General features: G+C 29.7%; 1 protein-coding gene across 2 annotated transcripts in view; it reads right to left on the bottom strand.

Moving 5' to 3' along the window:
- The window catches only part of LOC143232332 (uncharacterized), an 80,599-nt gene that overhangs the window by 9,484 nt on the left and 49,598 nt on the right, over window positions 1-21,517 (bottom strand). For both annotated transcript variants that reach the window (XM_076467616.1, XM_076467617.1), the window contains 6 exons: window positions 21,371-21,434; window positions 20,217-20,271; window positions 14,677-14,790; window positions 8,044-8,342; window positions 6,823-6,990; window positions 1,783-1,861 (listed from right to left, as the gene is read on the bottom strand). In XM_076467616.1, the coding sequence (XP_076323731.1) occupies window positions 1,783-1,861; window positions 6,823-6,990; window positions 8,044-8,342; window positions 14,677-14,790; window positions 20,217-20,271; window positions 21,371-21,434 (779 nt within the window). The remainder of the gene's footprint in view (window positions 1-1,782; window positions 1,862-6,822; window positions 6,991-8,043; window positions 8,343-14,676; window positions 14,791-20,216; window positions 20,272-21,370; window positions 21,435-21,517) is intronic.

Here is a 21,517-nt window from a genome sequence, read left to right on the forward strand (position 1 = left end):
GCTTTTTCTACCAAGGTGAATCAAACTCTAGAATTTATTGTTTGAAGTCTGTAAATGTGCCTCTCACCCACTCGAGTACATAAATGTATCATTTAATTCTTTTAGTGTAGGTATATTTGTCTTAATAATATTGCACAAATTCTTTAATTATTGACCATAAGCAGGCCTGAATTTTTGGACAATCAGTGTGTTTGTTGACATAACTTCCAAGAACATTCAGCTAAATTTCAGTTAGCTTTGAATACACATATATACACAAAAATAGAACTGTATTTCAGCATCAATGTTTATTGCAATTTGTGTATATTTTAAGTCAAAATGTCACAAATATATAGAAAACTGAATTTAATAAATACAATTTCACATTAATGCTCAACAGATTTACAACAGAATGACTATCAATAGTACCCAAATTAAAAATAATTTCAAAACTCATCAATTATTAAGATGAAATAAAAAAACGCTGCATGTTCCCATGTTTTATGATTTCCACTCATTTCTAGCTAATAATGTCATAAGCCACTTCCAATCTAATTTGGCTTTCAATTATGTTACTACAGTTAGTACACATCAAGGTTATAAACCATTTCTATTCTAAGCATTACTTACTATACTTTATGGGTATTGTTGGATGTGCAAGACTGTTCGATTTAACAGTTATTACTTAACCCTTAAACAGCAGCCATCATCAAATGATGCTGTTACTTACAACATTCCTGCTGTTTAAGGGTTAATTCATTTAGTGATTTAATATGTAATGATTTACTTTTCCTAACAAATATGTTAAAAATTAATTATTTTAAAAGTGATAGTTATGTTTTATTACAATTGTTGACAATCTTACTCAATGGTTCCAGGTCTTCCTTCTTATGCATAATTTTCTCCCTACCAAAGGGCTAAATATTTCTAGATTTTTCTATTGCATGTTATAAATACATAAAGATACAGAAATTAGAAGTTAAAGTAAGGTTAGTGAAAGTGAAGTTTAACTGTAACAGACTACACCCATAGTAAGTTTCACAGCAGTATTGTAACAACAGAGATGAAGAATAATGTCTTACAAAATATAAACTAATTGAACCCATCTGTATGGACTTTGATGAAATGGAGACAATTATTTAAAACTGGATAAAACTGTGATAATCAATGGTGTAACAAATTGACTTGTTTTGAATGTTACTTTAAAACAAGTGATTATGTGCTGTTCCATTTATTGTGAGCATTTATTGCCAACAAGATACAGTCACTTACTGTAAAGAATCAGGCCCCAATAAAACTGGCAGATACAAGTCACATCCGTTCCTAATTTACTTTGTATACATCATGTTATAAACTACTTCCATTCTAATGTGGCTATAAACCACTTCCAATCCAACATTTCTTTCAGTTGTTTTAAAAAGTATTTTGTATATAAATACCTTATACCTTTCAGTTCACTAATTATTTAGACAACTTTAGTAAGTATTATGGTTGTAAACTTCAAATCTGGTAATGTCTTAGATCATGTTGGATTAAAATATGGTTATAAACCTCTTCCAATGAGCCAGTAGCACCTCAGAGTCAGGTTCAATTAGCTAAACTATGGCCAGCATCACTCAGTATGATACAGCTCAGCTCATGTACTGCTTAAAATTGGTACCTATATTAGACTACTCATTTGTGGAGTTCTGTGAAGGATCATATAAGTAAAATTCATTTAAAGTAAAAAAAGAAAAATTATTCAATTCTAAGAGGAAATAATGTTGAAAAAATGTTTCTTTACAACTGATAGTATCTGCATACCTGTTCTCTTAACTTGATTAGTCGAGCATCCTCTTCCTGTTGACGTCGCTCTTCAATTTCTGCTTCTTTTTTCTTTCTCCTGGAATATTTTTGAAATTATTTTTAATCTTTAAAACATTTTAATATTTTACCCTTACAATGATCTGCATCTGCTTATTTGAAAACTTAAAAATACTGAGATATTAACCTCCCTCACAATCAATGATGAGGAAAATTTATAGCCAACACCAAGTCAAAATGAAAATCTCAAATACACCTTGCACATTACAACAGGCCTTTACAAAAAGGTTCTATTTAATTAGAACTTTTTCCTCAACATCTGTAAATGCTGTTTTAGCACTGCTTTAATCCTACTGAGATGAATCTTCCTATAGCCATGGGTCAAAAGCCATGTTATCTCGTTTGTTGACTTGCATTCAAAATTTAATTGGATGACTATTTTATGAACTTATGTTAATACATTTGGCACTAAATTGAATATTATAATTTGAATCTTAATATTATACATTAGTTAATTTATTAATTTAAAAATAAACATTACAAAACAACTAAAACATTGATTTTTGTGTATCAAGTGGTATGTTGAATGCAGAACTGGTTCAAATTACATATTTGTCATGTCAAAATATAGTCTATAGTTTGGTATAAATTAAAAACTCAAATAACTGATATTGACAAGCTAGAATACAAGATGATAACCTCCTGTCTTTTCTATCGCTCACATCTATCAAACACAGTAGCCCCAGCACCTCTTTCCATTTTTGGAAACACTTGTATACAGTTACTGCTGACTATGACATGTTTATAGCCAATCAGAGGCTCAGTGTCCCCCTAGTGGCTTTCTTAGACATTTTCAAGTTTATCAGTGTCATTTCATTCTTTTGAAACCATATTTCAAGGGGGTAGGCTCAGTCTTTACTCTGTTCAAAATTTCATTTTATTTCTTCATCAAATACAGCTTAGTTACTAAGCTTGATAAATTATAGCGAAATTCTATGGTATTGATACAGTTATTTATCATTTTTGGTTACTTCAATTGTGTATATAAAACCTAAAAAAGTTTTCTCACTTTCACATCCTCTATGTACAAAATCTTAAAAGGCTTAGCAGCCTATAGAAAGCAACAAATGAGTACAAAGGTTATCGTAATTAGAAGATATAATTGGTTGCTATACTTCTTTATATTGTGTTCTAGGTTTTGAGTAAAGTAAGTTTAAGAACTTATTTGTAAATAGTAATAATGTTTATACATAAATATTTTATTAGAACTAAAATGTGACTATTTTATAAAATAATAAGTCCACTAAAACACAGCTAAAACCAGCCACTTTCTAAAGATTAGTTATATTCATGGATATGGCAACAAGGGTGCATGTGTGCTATGCCACCAACTTCTGTGATGTTAGGCACCAATGAGTAAAAGGTCAAAATAATAACTATATATTGATGTATAACTTTATGATTTATGTCATTTAAACTAAACATTTGTGATTGAGTTTTATATAATCTGTATTCATTCTAGAATAAAACAAGCATAATTTATTTCCCAGTTTTCTACACTAATTACGAGACTGGTCAAATCTGCTGAATACGTACAATTTGACAGTAAAAATAACAGACAAAATAAAGTTTTTCTTAAAAATAATTGCCAATTACTTGAAGATTAAAAAGATTTTACATCTAAAATATGAAAATTTTCTGATGCTTTAAAGTATTTTTATCTTAAAAAGGGAATTACACTACATGTTGCATGGTCAACATTCTTGAAGAAAAAATTATGAGAAAATCTTAATTCACAAACCTGGTATTTTTGTATAAAAGCCTTGAAATATTTACTTGCAAAAGTTGGTGAAAACATGCATATATTATCAAAAATCACAGTATAATTACTGTCATGGATACTTTTGTAGTTACATGCTGGGTGGATTTCACCCAACCAATAATGGTAGTTAAAACAGATTTCTATGCTCCATTATTTCTTTTTTCAATAAAAAGAAAATTCTTTATTTAAAAAATTAGCCAATTTTGCATTATTCTTTACAGTTTTTGTTTCAAAGTTCCAAGTTAAGAACAGATTTCTGAAACTGAATACAAGATAATCTAAATGGTTTGTCACAACCTCATCTTTCCTAGTCTCAACCTTTCCATATAGGCTTAATGCCCTATGTTCAATATCTTCTTTTTAACCTAACTGATTATGATTCTCCAAGTTTTTGAACATTAAATCTTAACTGCAAGTCAACTTTTTAAAGAAACAGGATTAGACATCCATGTTTATTAAAAATATAAGGATTTTCACATATCAGAGTTTCTGATCCACAAGGTATATGTATAGTGGATTTTCTACCCTACTAATGTTATCCTCATACAACTCAAAAAGCCTATCTTTGAAATTACTCAAATATTTTGAACAAAACATACATATATAGCATAATATGACTCTCCATACATAAATAGCTTCTATTTGTATTAATTTTATTAATTTTTCATGATGACGAGAAAACCCACTTGTAGAGAAAAATATGTATGTAAAAACAGCTGGTATGGGTTGAGACAGTCCACATTTTGATTTTAAACAATTAAGTTATCTATGTAAAAATTAAAAACAAAAATGAGTAAATCACTTAACTTCTATATTTTTGTTTGATAATTTCTTTCTTAAACACACTTCATATCCAGTTGTAGAAGAATTAATTGCTTGGGCTTTGATACAAGTGTCATAAAACATAGTTTTTACTTTGCTATGTCCCAACATTGGACACTGAAACTGTCAACTGTCTGAAAAATTTACAAAAACTTAGCATTTGAAGTGTGTGAAATACTACATTAAGTTGTTGGTGATCAACAAATGAAGTTCTTCAAATTTCAGGGACCAAGTTTCTGACTAAGCTGGCAATGGAATGAGTAAGAAAGAAAAACAGTTAAAAAGTATTTTATCAGCCTGGAAAAGAAAAGTTTAATCTATGCTTTGCTATGAAGATGTGAATATATAGAATGGAAGCTGAGATTAATTTAAGTAAACATTTATTTTGTTTTCACATTCAAATGTTGTTTATGATAAAATTTCCTAAACTCAGTTTGACTTGGGAAAAGCCATACAAGAACCAAACATACATTGACATTGTAACTTCCTGTGTAAAGTGGTAATCAAACTTATGCAGACAAAATTACGATACATAATTGATTAGTTTTTACACCATCTGATACAATAATCTGTGTTACATATTCCACAATGTTAATTATTTTATTTCCAATTGAATCACCATTTACGCAACACATGTAAACAGACAAAATCAACTACCTGTAAACAGACACCATGCTGTAACTATGGTGTGAATGAAACATCAGTGTTCAGTTTTACTGGCATCAAATGTTGGGGAAAATAAAAAGTAACCAAATGCAAATTTTGTTCCCAACAAAAGTAAAAAAAAACTGCAGAATGTAGTTTTGGCAAAGCTCAGAGTTGCCCCAGAAATAATCAACCTAGTTTAACCTCTGTTCACATGCATAAAAGAATGAGAAAGAAAACAAAGCACATTAACAGTCAGTCTGTGGGCTCAAGAAATGTGTTTCCTGTGATGTTTTCTTTTATCATGGAAAGTATATATAACTTTTCCTTTGTAACCAAGAGTTTTTATTTTATTACTTAGATAAATATGTAACAATTATAAGGATCTAAACACCAATATCAGGTTTAATTACCCAAGTTCTATTTAAACATCTATGAGTTATATAATTCTATATAATTATGAAGAACTTCCTTTCCATCAGTTCAGCAGTTGTAAATATGAGTAGAGCATCTGATTTTTAATTTTAACTAACAAACACTGATAAAACACCCTGATGCAAAATCAATTAAAACTTCTCAAATAAACATCAGAAATGGTTATTCAGTTCACAGTAACATCCCCACTTTCCCAAATTGCATCTGTTAGTGTGGTTTGTTTTTAGAACTTCATATAAAATATTGGCTGCTCTTACAAAGTTTTAACATAAAAAGAATTTTGTACCTATTATTACTCCCACAATACAAATTAGTATGCATGAAATACACAGTATGTTAGTGTACTCATTAGTGTTAAAAATCTCCAAAAACACCAATTTTAAAGTATCTATATAAAATTAAAGCCCAAAAAACACTAATTTTAAGATACCTAAATAAAGGTATAAAACAACTACAAATAAACAATTATTAAAAAAAAAAATAAACACAGAAAAACAGAAAACCTAAATATGAATATTGAGGCCCACAATTACTCCAAATATATTTTTTCCACATGTGAGGCTTATGAAGATGTTAATTCTCTATTATATACGTGTGTGTGTGTGTACTCACACTACATATACCTTATGCATGTGGAGAGCTGTTTATTAAAATACCCTTCCCATAATGTAGGTTGGTTTTGCCCTAATTTTGTCTTTTATTATACATAAGAATTTGTCATTTCTGATACTATTAGTTTCTGTTTTGTAATATTTTGAAACATTAAAATGATTTAACAAATTATGTTACTGGTTAAACATGTCTGTAATTTTCACTAAATAAGTAAAAGTACACATCTTAACTGTGTTCATTTAGTATAAACCCGTAACTTAAATATGTTATCTTATATTTACACACTGAGCCTCAAGGACTTCTGAATGGAGAAATACTTGCATAATCAATCAAAATTTCAAAAAAAAAAAAAAAAAAAAACCAAAATTTTCATACCAAATCTATTTTGATAAATAGATGTTCATTGTGTTATATTGAATATAACATTAAGACATAATAAAAAAATTTAGTTCTAAGATGTAGAATACATTAAACTGATATTGAAAAATTTCATTATGACTTAAGTAGACCTTCATATTTTAGGAAATTATACAAGTAGATCAAAATGGGTGAAATGTATTTCTATTGTACAAAGCTTTTATGATTCATGCCCCAGTACTTTCGTTTTACTATTTTGGTATTAAGATCTTACAAAAGAAACACAGTTCATGCATTTTCAGCTACTTGTAGATTTATGCAAACAAATTTCAGTCTATAGCACTTACCACATTTGCTTCTTTTTTGTTTCCTCTTTTCGACGTTCTTCCCTTTCTTTTTCTTTCAAAGCTAACTGTTCTGCTTGTTGTTGCTCAAGAAGACGAATCTTGTCTTCCTGTTCCTTTTCTTGCTGCTTTTTGTTTTCAATCACTCGCTGCATTCTTTCTTCTCGTTTCCTAAACATACGTTATTCAGAAAATTTATTGCTAACTTTATTTCATTGTGAAAAAAAATTGTATTCTTGGTATTTCTGGGGTCAAAAATAATGTCAATAAAACTTAAAAAAAAAAAGAACGCTAAATTTTTTCTTCAGTTTTTTTTTTCCTATAACAATTGTTAACTGAAGAAAATCTTCTGTAATTAATAAATCATATTTTTAACAACAAAAAGTACATACATTTACTCTAATTTTTGCTTTACATGTTATTTGTTCTGCTTATAAAACTAATGTTTCAGCCTCTGTTTCCTGCTACATCTTAAATCTGAAAATGACACTACAGAATGAAGATGTATACAAAATTACAGATGTCACTTTAGTAAAAATGTTTCAGCAAGTCAATAGAATATATGTATATCTTCCAAATTTGTAATATAATAAAATTAAAAATAAACATTTTGTTTACTACCTAAAAGACTGTAAATTACTTATTAGCTTTTGTAAATAATTACAATTTATATATATCATTAAACTTTAAAAAATAAGATTACTGCTATAATAATGCACATAACTTCTGTTTAAATGTTATCATCACAAATTCACACTTGACTAGTAATAGCATAAAGAGAATTTTCATAATTGCAACAAGTCAACTGTACAAGTGGAAATATGCTACTACAGCATTCAAGCAAAGATATTGAGAATGAATACAAAAATACTAGTTGTGCCTACTGCAGTTTTTTTTTCTAAAGGTTGTGGTACATTTATATTTCATGAACTACTGATGCTGTATGCCTGGTTGTATTTATACAACTACAGAAAAAAAAGCATTTAAAAAATCCTTTAAAAGGCCATTGATATTTTGCTTTTTTTTATGTTTATATCAGGCATACAATGGTAAATTTTCCAGATGTGATTTTTTAAAATATTTGTATAATAAATTTCCCATTTAATATTTTAGATCCTTAAATCTTCACTTATTGTTATAATATTCAGTACTTGCTGGTGATGAGAAGTTTACAAAAAATATGTGGAAGTGGCTAAAAGTAAAACAGACATGCATAAACATTACCTCTTTTGTTCTTCAATCTTCTGTTTCAGAATTTGTTCTCGCTTACGAAGGATATCTTCTTCTTTTTGTTGTTTCTTTTGAATTTCTAAACGTTTTTGGTGTTCTCGTTCCTTAATTGTCAAACTCTGAGGTGTACCACGGGATTTAATGAAAGACGAAATACCTGTCACAATGTTAGCTGGAAAAAGACGAGACTTTCCTGACTGTGGGGTATTCTTAGTGCTACTACCACTGGAACTATATCCAGTATAATCATTCTTCAAAGAGTGAACTCTACTGAGGTGTCCCTTATGTAAAACCTGTTGATATATAAAAAATAAAATGTTGAATTCTAAACAAAGGAAATTGTAACTAATAGAATTTTTTCTCACATGCTTTAAAAGATAGAGTTACTGCAATATGAAGTTGTTTTATTTTTTTTAAATGTTTAGTTGCAAAACGTTTCTTGTGGTAGGATTTTCTAACATCAGTAAAGAATATTTAACTGAGAACCTACTGAAATTCTGAATATATTCAACATATAGAAGTCATGTTTTCATGATTCAAGTCCTTCTACTTTCTTTTTACTGTTTTGGTATTCAGATCTTATAATAGAAATACAGTTCCCACATTTTCAACTAATTATAGATTTCCCTAAAATCAAAAGGTCTGTATTACTCAGTAAGTCATTATACAATTTTTCAATATCAGCTTAACATATTCTACATATTAGGACAAATTTGTTCACTGAAGTATATGACCAACTGCTAAAAAGTGTAATGTCTAAGAAGCCATAGAGAAATTTAGAGAATTTTCAAAACATCTTAACCATGGTTTAAACAGAAAGAAAATAAATAAACCAAGATAGAAAATGGGAAAAAATGGAGAATTGAAACCAAACCCAAATCCTTGACTAGAAATCAACTAAAATTTTAGAAGAGCATGACAAAAATTGTAAAAAACAACAGAATGTAACAAGAAATTTTCAAAGGCTTTGAAAAAGTATAACCATTAATTTAAAGTACTAATTAACAGAAATAAACAAAGTTTCAAAATTATATTCAAAAGTAAACTTCAAAATGTGTGTAATTCTGTTATAGCAGTGGTTTACAACCAATGGCACCTTCAACACACACATTTGGCATACAGTCACAGAATTAAAGTGACAATATGCAGTAAAACACATTAACTACCTGCACAAACGAGTAACCAATGAATCTGTTTGTTCTAGTTGAACCTGTACCTAGCAGCAATGCACTTCAATTCATTGTCAATCTAGTTTAATATAGTGCTTTGTCTGAGTGTCTCATATACTGCAAGTAGTTTACAGATGTAAAAATTATTACAGCATCAATGGAATTGAAGATGTGAAAGTCAGAGACAGTGCAACAACTGCAACTTACCTTGACATGAGTTAAATAGAGTGGAAAAAATGTTTGCAGTGGGAGTTAATAGAAAACCAGCCAGTTTAGTTTGTGGTTTTAGAGTTTCTGTGCTGAAAAACCACAATTTAGAATAGCACAACAGAAGTAATCAGGCAGATCATGTAAAGTATCCAATCAGCTCTGATTTACAACAAGTATGCTTCCTATGAGCTGGTTCTATTGTTGACAAGAAAAAATAAGAAAACTTTTGCAATTGAAGAGGAACTCATGAAGCTTTCCATACAAATAACAGCCAGAATGTTGTACAGCTAGCAAGCCAAATAACACAAGGATGAGAAATGGAAGAGCCTGCTGAGAATGTCAATGATCACATGGCTTTTTCATGTCTCAAACTGAGTGTTCTTCTCAGTGAGCATCTGATATACTATGAGTAGTTTATACAACTACATAAAAAGGATATGTAACAACTCCTTTAAAATATGATCATTTTTTTGCTTTTTTTCTGTTTGAATTAGATACACAATGGGAAGTTTTCCAGATGTTATTTTTTTTTCTTTTGTAGAAAATTTGTGATCAATATACACCTTGATACTTTATAACCAATCTATCATATAATTACATTATTGATGGAATCGAAAATGTGAAAGTCAGAAGAAAGTGCAAATACATCTTTGAATCTCAATTAGATGTTGATTCTAACAGTATCTCTGACACAGCACAGATAAAAACTTTTATTCAATCTGTCTGTGAATCTTGTCAGGTGGTTGAAGAGCTGCTTTGGCATGAATGAATCTACAACATTATAAAAGGGACAGAGTTGTTTGTCACCATAAAGATGAACATGGAAAGAAGTAACTTAAACTGAGAAAAGCATCTCCACAGAAGGTACACCTGCATTAACAGAACTAAATACTGAATGTCTCTCTCTGTTGGTGGAGTTTCTTGAACAACCACTGTTAAAGTACTATTTTATCCTCCATCAAGAGGCAATGTGTTGAAAAATTTTATTCCTAAGTCTGTGATGAATGTAGTGCTGAAATGTATCAATAATACTCAGGTGAGGAACTTTAAATAGAAAAGAATTCAAACAGTTTCTTCTTGATGTAGAAGAAAATAATACACTGTTGCTGCACTGTAAGGTCAAATGGTCATCTAAAAGTAAACTTTTCTCATTTCTATGAATTAAAGAATAGTATGCTTCAGTTTATGACAAAAATCAATGATTTGCCTATGGAAATGCATGTCTTGTGGACTGGCTAGACAACTCAGTATTCTTAGTTCATATGCATTGCTCCTGAAGCTTTGATGAAGCAAAAAACTTTTCACAAATATATGTGATGACGTCAGTTCCTTTAAAATAAGACTCCAGCTGTTTCTTGATCAGCTAAGTTCAAAAACGTTTAATAATTTTCAATATCTTAAGGGAGACTGGTGGACAAAGCATTTGTCACAGACAAGTAAAACAGTTGTGCAACTTCCATTCCTAATTCAGCAACTTTGAAACAGAAGAAAACAACATGGTCTTCTCTATGCATCCATTTTTCCTTCCTCATAACAAGATCAGCTTATCAGAGAAGCTGCAAGTGGATATTACAGATCTGAAGTGCAACACCATCCTAAAGGTCAATTTACCAAACTTCCAGCCCTTTCCATTCAGATAAATATGATTTCATTTTGGTGACTGCTTCCAGTGACAGAACTCAGGTGGTTGCTATCTTTCACACAGTGTCATGTTTGGCACTTTGAGCAAATATTTTATACAGTGAAGCTGATTTAAAAAATCAGAAATTTTGCTCCTCTGGAGGACAAAAATGAGTGACCAGATTATACTGTTGACCACTGTACTGCAGCCAGACATCAACAAGTTTGATTCTTGGCTTCAGCTACAGAAGCGGCATTAAAAGAGTGGTGGGTGAAACTGAAAAACTCTCAAGTTGTTTTTTATTCACAAATTTCCTTTAAGTTTCCTGCAGCACATTATACGTTGATAAACTGATAGCCCTTCAGAGTTGTAGAAATTATATTTGTGACCCAAGTCAAAAAGGTTGAGAATCAATGTGTTAAATTTATTAAAGCTGTTTCACAAACAATATATTTATTACTGAAAAATGGTTCATTCTAACCCCCTTTTTTTTCTCAACATTATTTTATAATATTACTATTTTATTAGATAAAATGTAATATAATAAGAACCATGTGTCTTCCAAACATATGAAATGCCTTAGTCCAAAAAGCCACTACTCAAACACTGAAACTTTGCATAAAGAACATCATATTTATTCATGCTCAAATTAATAAGAACAAGATTATTTCCTAAATTACATTTACCTCCTGCCTCAAAAAAATAAAAATTTCTGATATGGCAGATGACTGAACATTTTCTATAAGAGTAAAATTAATAAACAAACAGTGCAAACACATTCAGTCAGTACTTATTCCAGTGCAGTACTATTCATGCAGCCTGTGATATAGATATTAGTTTTAGTTAAACATGTCAGTATTAAATGTTTGGTCAACACTTCATCAATTTTTTATACAGTCATTATTACAACACTTACAGTTCATACAGTAAATGACTCATTATACATTTAGGGTTACAAAAATACTCAATTGCCATATGAAATGTAACACAGTTTTACTAATAAGGTAATAAAATAAGACGATGGATTGTAAGACAGGATTTAGAACAGTGGTCTAAAACAAGAATCACTTATTTTTTGATACTTAAAAATGTCTCCTACAAATATTTTGCTTTAGGCATTTGAATTTACAAAGATTAATTTTAGAGGACTATTTTAGATGTGAAAATTGAATTTACAAACTTCTAGGACTTCTCAGGATCTATATGGTTCCTTGCTAAAAAATTCAGAATTAAACATCATGAATCTCTGACAGCCAAGAAGCAACCTAAATGCTTCACTTTAGGTGGGATATTTTTAAAACATTTTCTTTAACGTTATATTTCCAGCAAGTTCTTTCACATTTTTTACTTAATTTGGGAGTACACCTATAGAGGCCTGAACAAGACCTCAGTACAGCAACCAAAACATTGTACCTTTTCATTCAATAATCAGTTGCAATCTATTAAAGTTGTCTACTCTCTCTAAAGTTCCACTGAAACAACAAAATTGATTTTAGGCTAGACTTAATGAGGCATGAACCCTTTTAAAATCACACTGATATTTTGTAGGCAGAAATAAGTATGTTAATATCATGTACTAACAATACATATACTTTATTTTATCAAATATCTACAAATATATATATATATGAAAAACATACTCTACATACAAGTACTACATTCATTGTGATTATTAACTTTATCCTTAAAGGGTAGATACAACAATTAAAAAAAATGATTTTTTTTTGTTGTTGATTTAATAGCTTAAACTAATTTTTACTTGTGAGTAGTACCACTAAACCATGCTGGATCTATTTATAGCATACCAAAGAGATTAAACTTTATATTTTCCACACAAATAAAGTCTCTGAAAAGCAGTGCTTGATAAAAACTCTAAAATTTTGAGAATCTTGAACAGTAACCCTTGAAAGATCTCAAGAAAAAATAGTATAAGAATAGAATAAAGAGTTAATACAGTGAATTATGTATATAGAAATATATATATGATGAATTAGAAAAAATATTTGTTCAAGGTACCTCCATATGAAACATAGTTCATGTTTAAAATAGGTTATTTCAAATATGAACATTTAAACAAAGCTAGCTGACAAAAACTGTACATCAGTATGTTTAAATGGTTTGTGCTTTGTCCACATGTTAAAGGAAAACAAATGGTTTGTCATACTAAAATTATGAAATGATCAAACCTTTTCAGATTGATAACACATTACACCACATTTCACACAATTTATAAAGATGGTTTGTAAAAACAATATTCAGAACTTATCTTGGACACCTATGTTTACTGTGGGAATGACAGAATAGAAAGATCCTGAGATTTCACTACCCTGAGGCAGATTTACTAGAACAGCAAGTATACTTCTTTGGGTGTATGCCAAAGGATGATTGAAAATGCTATGTAAGTTCAGGCAATGATTTACAGCCAAAACTAGGGTCCTAACAGCAGAAAATATCTTTTTAATTCTCAAAATGTGCTCTCCCAATACTGTTAGTATTAAGCATACTTCTTTATCAACAGTTATCATTCCCTTATCAGAGTTTATCACCCAACAAACAGTTGACATGTATCAAAAAATAGAGATGACATCTGTTGATGTTAGGACTAGTTATGATACAAAGTCTTGAAAAAACATAGAACTGTTTTCTGACCTAGACATTCTTTATTATGTATTCTATATTGGAAATGAATCATAGAAATCCAACAAGAAGAGCATATTCACCAGCACAAAGGGGCCAATATTCTTGAGGCAGGAAATAGTAACCTTTAAGAGTTGAATTATTCATGAACTACAAGACTGTACATATCAAAGTCATTTAAAGAGGGCTCTTTCTATTTTACTGTAAAGTTAAAAAAAATCAGTTTTATAGGTTCTATATGCATAAAGTTGGCATGAGATTCCTCATATCCATAGTCTCACACACAAGAGTTAATAAATACTCCTAAGTTCCTTTTGCTTCTGATCAGAGAGAGATCATGTTTTGGAAATACAAATAAATTTGAGTGATTATTTAGCATTTTTAATAATTTATTAAGAATCCTTGTTTATTCTTTGCTTCAATGTAGGGATTAGAGGTTTCATAAAATAAAAATGCAAGATTTTCAACAAAATACACAGCAGAAAATTTGTAAACTAAGCTGTCAATGCATCCAATCAGTGGAATGACTAGATGATATATGGTGTAATTCAACAAGCAAGTACCATGCATTAAGATTCTTTTTGTGTTATTGCAGCTTACTGAAATTACCATTTTATTTCATTCTTATATCTCACACATTCAGCATTTCATGCATTAAATGAGATACTACCTTTCAATAGTAATAAGTCATGCTTGTAGTGTCTGAATAAAAAAAGTATATGACAGGTTGAATCACTTCAGTTTTAAAAGCACAAATATCATATGAAGTTAACGAAGTCATAAAAATATACTGATCTTTCAAATATCAAGTTCTTCCAAATATATTTCAATCAGTAAATAATAAATAAAATTTATTTCTAAAATATTGAATAACACTAATTAGATTACATCTTATGATCTGCTATTTTAACATTATGTTTATTGTTCTTTTACAAACAATCCTAATAATTATTAGAAACAGTGATTTTAATATTACACTTCACAACTTACCTTATTCGAAGATGATCTTCCAGATTGCAAACCCTTTTGCTCACTTGAAATCTTAGTGTTATTATTCTGTATTTGATTATTACTGCTTGAAATTTCACCCAGGGTATGAGCAACCTATCAAAGACCACAAAATTCATGTTATGAAATGGATGAATATTAAAACCAATAAAGAAACGTATCATACAAATACATACAACAGTTTTATTAAATTGGTGTCCATTCTGGAAAATCATAATGTAATAGTTAAATTGTTTTGGATTCCCAAACTATATATATACAGGTTGATGACAATACAGTGGATGTACAGACTACAACAAAGACCATGGAGTACAATAGAGTGGCCCATGACTATAACTTGAAGTCATGCAGTTTGAAGGAAAATCAACCTTGGATAATGCCCACATCTGGAAAAAGACATTCAATTGGACTCCTGTGTGTACTCTGAGGAGTGACATACATGTAATTAATGACAACTCACATAAAACAAAGAAAAATTTACTTAAAACCTTCAAGTTAATACGACTATATGAAGGAACTCGGCTAAGTGAGTTATTTCTGTGTACATGTGTGTGTGTTTGTATATAATATGGTGTAATATAAGGATCATTACACTAATTATGCAATTTAGTAATAGACATATATCAGGTGTACCAGGACCTTTTTAATATTGACAATAGTGATTGTAACAGAACAGAAGGTAATGATTGTTCTAGTAAGGAGCAAGGAAGATATGGTATTTGTTGAGGAAGAAAATTTTATCAGGTAACAAATGGATAATTGTAGAAAACATACCATTTCTGAGATAATTTAGACTATTAATCCTACTGCTACAAGTATGTGGTCAGACAGACTATCAACACATTTGCAGACTTACATTTAAAATATTATTGAAGTACTGTTTTATGAATTTATTTCAATAAGTTTAGTATCAATGTGTAGATAATTCAAATTTTAGTATTATAAATTAACTAACTAATTAATTTAAAAGTAAATATTAAAACAAAACATCCTAAGTATTGATTTTTGTGGGTCACATAGTTTGTTGAATGCAGCTTTGGTTCAAATTAGATATTTGTGATGTCCAAATATAATTTCTATGGCTAAACACTTCCCCAAATAGAGATTAGCTAGTAAGACTGATACAGTGGAATTCTGTAGTAATGGTATGATAATTTTTTATTTCGAAATGCATAAAAAAACCTTAATTATTTTGTTTACATACTACACATGCAAAATTGGACAACTTAGCTAATTACAACCAGTGAAAATTTTGCAAGTTGCAATTACCCTTCATGTAGCAACAGATATGAAGACAAGTTCATACTCTCACCTCCTTAGAAAACTATGGAAAGTTTTAGACAAAACTTAATGAAGATTACCCCTGCATTTACAATTTGATATCCACACATGGCAATCAAACATGCAAATATTATATATGGGCTAAAGTAGAGAATTGTAGTAACAGACATCTTGAGAATGTTTATAGAGATACCTTTAAAGGCAACAGATGTAATGTTCAAGTTAAACAGAAGTGTATCTTTACTGTGAGCATTAAATAATTCCTTAGCTTTAACCACAGAACGTGAGAAACCCTACATTGCTGTTTCAAATAATTATCACAGATATTTAGAAATAACAGAAGAGGTTATGTTTAAAATGTACAGAGGGACCCATTAGAGTATGTGACCCTAATTCAATAATTTATTCTACATACATACTAACTTATAGCTATGTGATATATATGAAAGTATTAAAAATAGAATTGCAGAATTATGGGAAAAAAGAGTAATTGCTCTAAAACTCAAACTCCAAGGACATGGATATTCAGTGTTAAAAATGAATTAATTTTGTCTGAAGTATGACCAAACTCCACTGTGCATCAAATCTATTAGCACACTGAAATAGTTAAATAAAAAGAAGTGGATACTTAAAATTAGCCATGAATGATTCAGCACATGGGCAGGGAATAACTTTACCCTCTAGTTTTAGAAAAAAGACAAAGTTAATTAGGGAGATATGTGCAAATTAAGAGGTTAAAAAGCATATTAGAAGACACTCAGCACCTACTTCTAAGCAATTTGGATTAACTATCAAGAAATTCAAAATCATATGGAACACCTTATAGCTACAGCAAAAAAGAACAGATTAAATACGTGAAAATTAGCTAATACAGTGTTAGTAATATTAGGTTGTCCAGAAATAAGTGTTGTTTCTGAACTGTGAAGTTTAGAAAAGTATAAACCAGTATTGTAAAACATGCTTTATTCAAAGTAATCACCATTTGCTTCAACACTCTTTTGCTAATGTGTGACAATACTGTTTATGCCCCTGCTGTAGAAATCAGAGTTTCTATTGTCAATGAACTCTCTGAAACCTTCTTCTGCAGCTACCTGGTTTGGAAAGTGTTTATTGTTCAAAAAGATGTCAAAGTGCTTGAAAAAATGAAAATCTCTAAAAAAAAGATCTTGGGAGTAAGGTAGATGAGGCAGAACCTCAATATTTCCAATTGAGTTAATTTTTAAAGTATCATCATGGACAGTCTCATAACACCAATTTTGTCGATCTTTAGTCAGGCTCATGGGGAACCCACTTATCCAATTTTTTCATCTTTGCAATCACACTCAGGTGGTTGGTAGTGTTTGGTTTGCTTGTGCCTAGCTTTTCTGCCAGCTCACATACTGTTGTACAAGGGTCTGTCTCAACTGCTTCCCTTAATATGTTTTCATCTAAGGATGGCTTCCTTCCATGATCCTTCGTGGTCTTCAAGAACTTTCATCTCCATGTTGAAACTTTTGGAACCAATGTTGAACTGCACACTCAGTAACAGATCCACAACCGATTGCCTGGTTGATGCTCTGTGTAGTTTCAGTAGCTTTACGTCCAAGTTTAAAGTCATAGAGGAGAATCATACGAAAATCCTTCCATCCTTGGGGATTGCAAAACTTACTCAGAGTAGAGATGAAATAGTAGATAATTAAGATACCTTGTGAGCAAAAACACCAATGATAAGTTACTCAATATTCAGCTTCTAAATGTCATCGTAAGAATTCCAACATTTACTTCTGGGTAACCTAATACTATGTTTAATAGTAGTATGTAAATACTACTACTAAATAGTACAATACAATAGTACTATTTATTGGGCACACAATAAAATAGCATTTATTCAAATGTTAAAACTTTAGACTCCCAAAGTTTAGAGAGAAAAAAAGAAATCAGAGAGAGTAGACCTTTTTCATACTTTGATGTCACCAAAGTGGTCAAGCTGAATGACTTCAAGTCACAGAACTGAGTTAAGACTTGGAAATATTATGTCGAAAGACGACAAAGATGGTATAAATTATTTACAGACTGATGATGGTTGGGAATTCTAAAATGAAATATGTGTATAATATCTAAAGCATTAGGCAAAATCAATAGGTATAGCATGGTTTTATGAATGGGAACAACTGACAAATACACCTAAGATCTGGTGTCCAAAATGTGGATGCCAGTTATTTTCTTATAATAGAAGATTACAGAACAAAGTATGACCAGTAAATACAGAAAATATGAATGGTAAAAACAAGAAATAGGTATAAGTCAACATCTTTGTATACATGTGAGGCATTGCAAAAATTTTACACAAAGCTTTACACAGCAAAATTGATTGTGCAATGTCCAGCCTACAGAAGATTGTCAGTGACAAGTGTATAGTGCAATTGTCACCCTAAGCCATATAAACAATGTAGAACATAAAAGATGTGTGCTCTTTCTGCATTGCTTCTAGACTCTTGTTTTCCTTAACACTTCTCATAAAATTTAAATATATGAACTACAACACTGGCTGTTTTATCATGTATTACAGTATTTTTGTGAGTATTGTTAACACAAAATACTCACGTACTTAAAACTAGAGTATAAAGGATATATATATATATATATATAACTGTAGTTGTTAATTAATAATAGTAGCATGACATTTATTATTAAAAAAGTCTTCCTGGATTTTTGTTATTTGATTAACCGATAAAATGAATGTGTAGTTAGCATGTAAATGATGAAAGGAGTAAAATGACAAGTCATGTAATGTATATAGTTAATTACATTGTAAGAATCCAAACTGATACTGAAAAGAGTAATAAGGGTAAAATAAATTATTATAATTTGGTACTACTTAAAACATTGTTAGACACACTGATAGAGACAGAAACAAAGGTTGTACAATGAAATTTTTATTGGGAAAAAAGTTTCCTACAACTGGGAGGAATGAAACAGTTACTGAATTGCAAATACTGAAAGTTTTAGAAAATAAGATTTTATTAAAAACTGGAGAAATATAAGAATGGTATATATAAATTTGTGTGTGTGTGTGTGTGTAGATGTTTAACCCTATGTTTAAGAATACAAAACAGGATCCATCTTTATTTCAAAACAAACACAAACTTGATTACATTACAATATAAAAGTTCCTGTAAATAAGCAACTGTTCAAATCCAGTCATACTTTATACATAGATTCTATGCTGTACTCACTCACTGATACTACTACAATATCAAGAAGGCATACATCCCTACAAACAGTTAAGTACCACTACAAACATTCCAAAGTCACACACACCATCTCACCAACCCTGATTGCAGTTTACAGCAAACACTTTTCTTAAAACAAGTTTATGTAACAAATACCTTTAGAACAAAACTGTCTTTCTCCATAGTTTTTCATAATTTGCCAGAAACTGTAAAATGTATTTTGCCAAGTATCAACAATAGAAAGAGCTTTTATACTGTGTTGGTATCAGTTAAAGATTTTGGAAATATGGAATGATATCTTTACTATCACAATGTAATACTATTAAAATTAAATTAAATTACTGCAAACTCCAAATATCCTGAACTATAAAATCTTCAGTAACAGTGTATTACAAGTATTTAAATATTCTCTCTATTACCTCAATATCTAAAACCACTAATTTTGGTGTATGTAAAAGTGGAAAAAATTAACTAAGTTTCAATAAAACAGATGTGTTATTAATATATTTGTCACCAGACATTTGTATAAAACTATTATGCCTAATACATTATTAATACTGTTGTATAGACACACAAGAAAAATTGTTAATTGTATTCCTTTGTATGCTAATTTAAAAAAATCATGTAATTATTATTATATTTCTGTTATTACAGCTTTAATATAATGAACCCATTAAATATACTACAGAGGCCATAAAATCACTGATACCAAAAACTCAAACACAGAATAACCATTGTAGTTGAAGAAATGAAGCTAGTACTTCTAGAATATCAAATCAACAAAACTTGTATCCTTAGAGAAAGAAATATTATAGGGAACAAAACACCAATAGTTTCATTAGAATTTTAAGTGTGTCACATGTATAAATGGATTTGTTATGCCTTACTGAAAGTCATCAATATGTTAAGTTTATTTAAACTTATAAACAAGCTGTAGTTTTATATTATTAGAATAGGACAAAATATTACTTCAATAATATACATTTTTCCTATTTCTTTTAACATATAGGTGTTTGTATAAACACATACCATTTTGTTTACTGGAGTGGGTGCCTCAGATATAGGAATGGCTGAATTAGGATCACTATCAAAAGAAGGTAAAGTACAGCTACTGTAAAAATAGCTACATAATTACACTGAAAAGTACTCTAAATCAGAATTTCATATACAGTTTAAAAATACAATGGTTATTTTAAGATTGAGAATAGTTAATAAACAACAGGTTTACTTTACAATCTAAATTTTTTTAATTATGGGAAAAAATAATCTGAGACAAAACTTTTTGAAGAGACATTTTTCAAATACCTAACTCAGTAGGTTCCTTCTTAATAAATAAAAATTTTTCATAATGTATTTGAATTTATAAAAATTGTACATTAATATTTCTTTTCTTTTAAAGTGACCTTTATATAGTTTGAGGCCTATATATCATCAAATCAATGATTAAATCCCTATTCATCTTTAGTCAGTCAGTAACTTTAATAATACTAACCAATGAACCTAAGTTTAGTATACAGAAAAACATACAGCTGTAAGAAGTTTTCTTCATAGTATTTCCATACAGTTTACATTACTATCATTATTTAATGCATTGTACACTTTGAATTTGTACACATTGTGAGATTCAATTCATTTTGAATAATATTCACTATCTGCTTCCTTCTGTGATATTACATATCACCATGCACAATCCTTTTAGCTGTGTTCTGGAAAATTCCACGCATTTCTCAAGTTACTTCCTCAGTAAGCTCTTGCATATTAAGTTGGTTATTTTAGAATAAGGAAAACAGTCACATAGGTTCAAATCAGGTGTAACTGAAGGCAAATATAACCCATATTCATAGGTTTCAGGTTTTTTAAAAGCAAATCCAGCAAGGTTTTCTATAGTGTTTCCACCAACTGCACTTGAATATACTAAGTGCCATTGTGATGTTGTCATCTTTAATACTCTTCACATGTAGTATGTTAGTCATTACAAACAATATACATAATGCATAATAAAAAAAAGTCACCATGCAAGACTTATTAATTATTCATTATGTTTCAAATTCCTCAAATACAACTTTTTCAGTAAAATAAAAATATCTAATTTTATTTATTATAGCTGTTTTAGAACTGTTTTCAGCTTAATAACATAAAGAAATAATGGATGACAAATATTTTTCATCAGATATTCCTCTTACCTAGAAGCAGTCAAATAACCATCACTATCTACCTCTGTAACCAAAGGACTTGCATTTTCTTTGTCTGTGAAATATATATACAAAACATTTTAATTTCATTATCCAAAGCCAACTAACAAATGTTCTAGATTTTAAGAAATATATTTT

This window comes from Tachypleus tridentatus, chromosome 11 (genome assembly GCF_004210375.1).
Source record: "Tachypleus tridentatus isolate NWPU-2018 chromosome 11, ASM421037v1, whole genome shotgun sequence".
Classification (NCBI taxonomy): domain Eukaryota; kingdom Metazoa; phylum Arthropoda; class Merostomata; order Xiphosura; family Limulidae; genus Tachypleus; species Tachypleus tridentatus.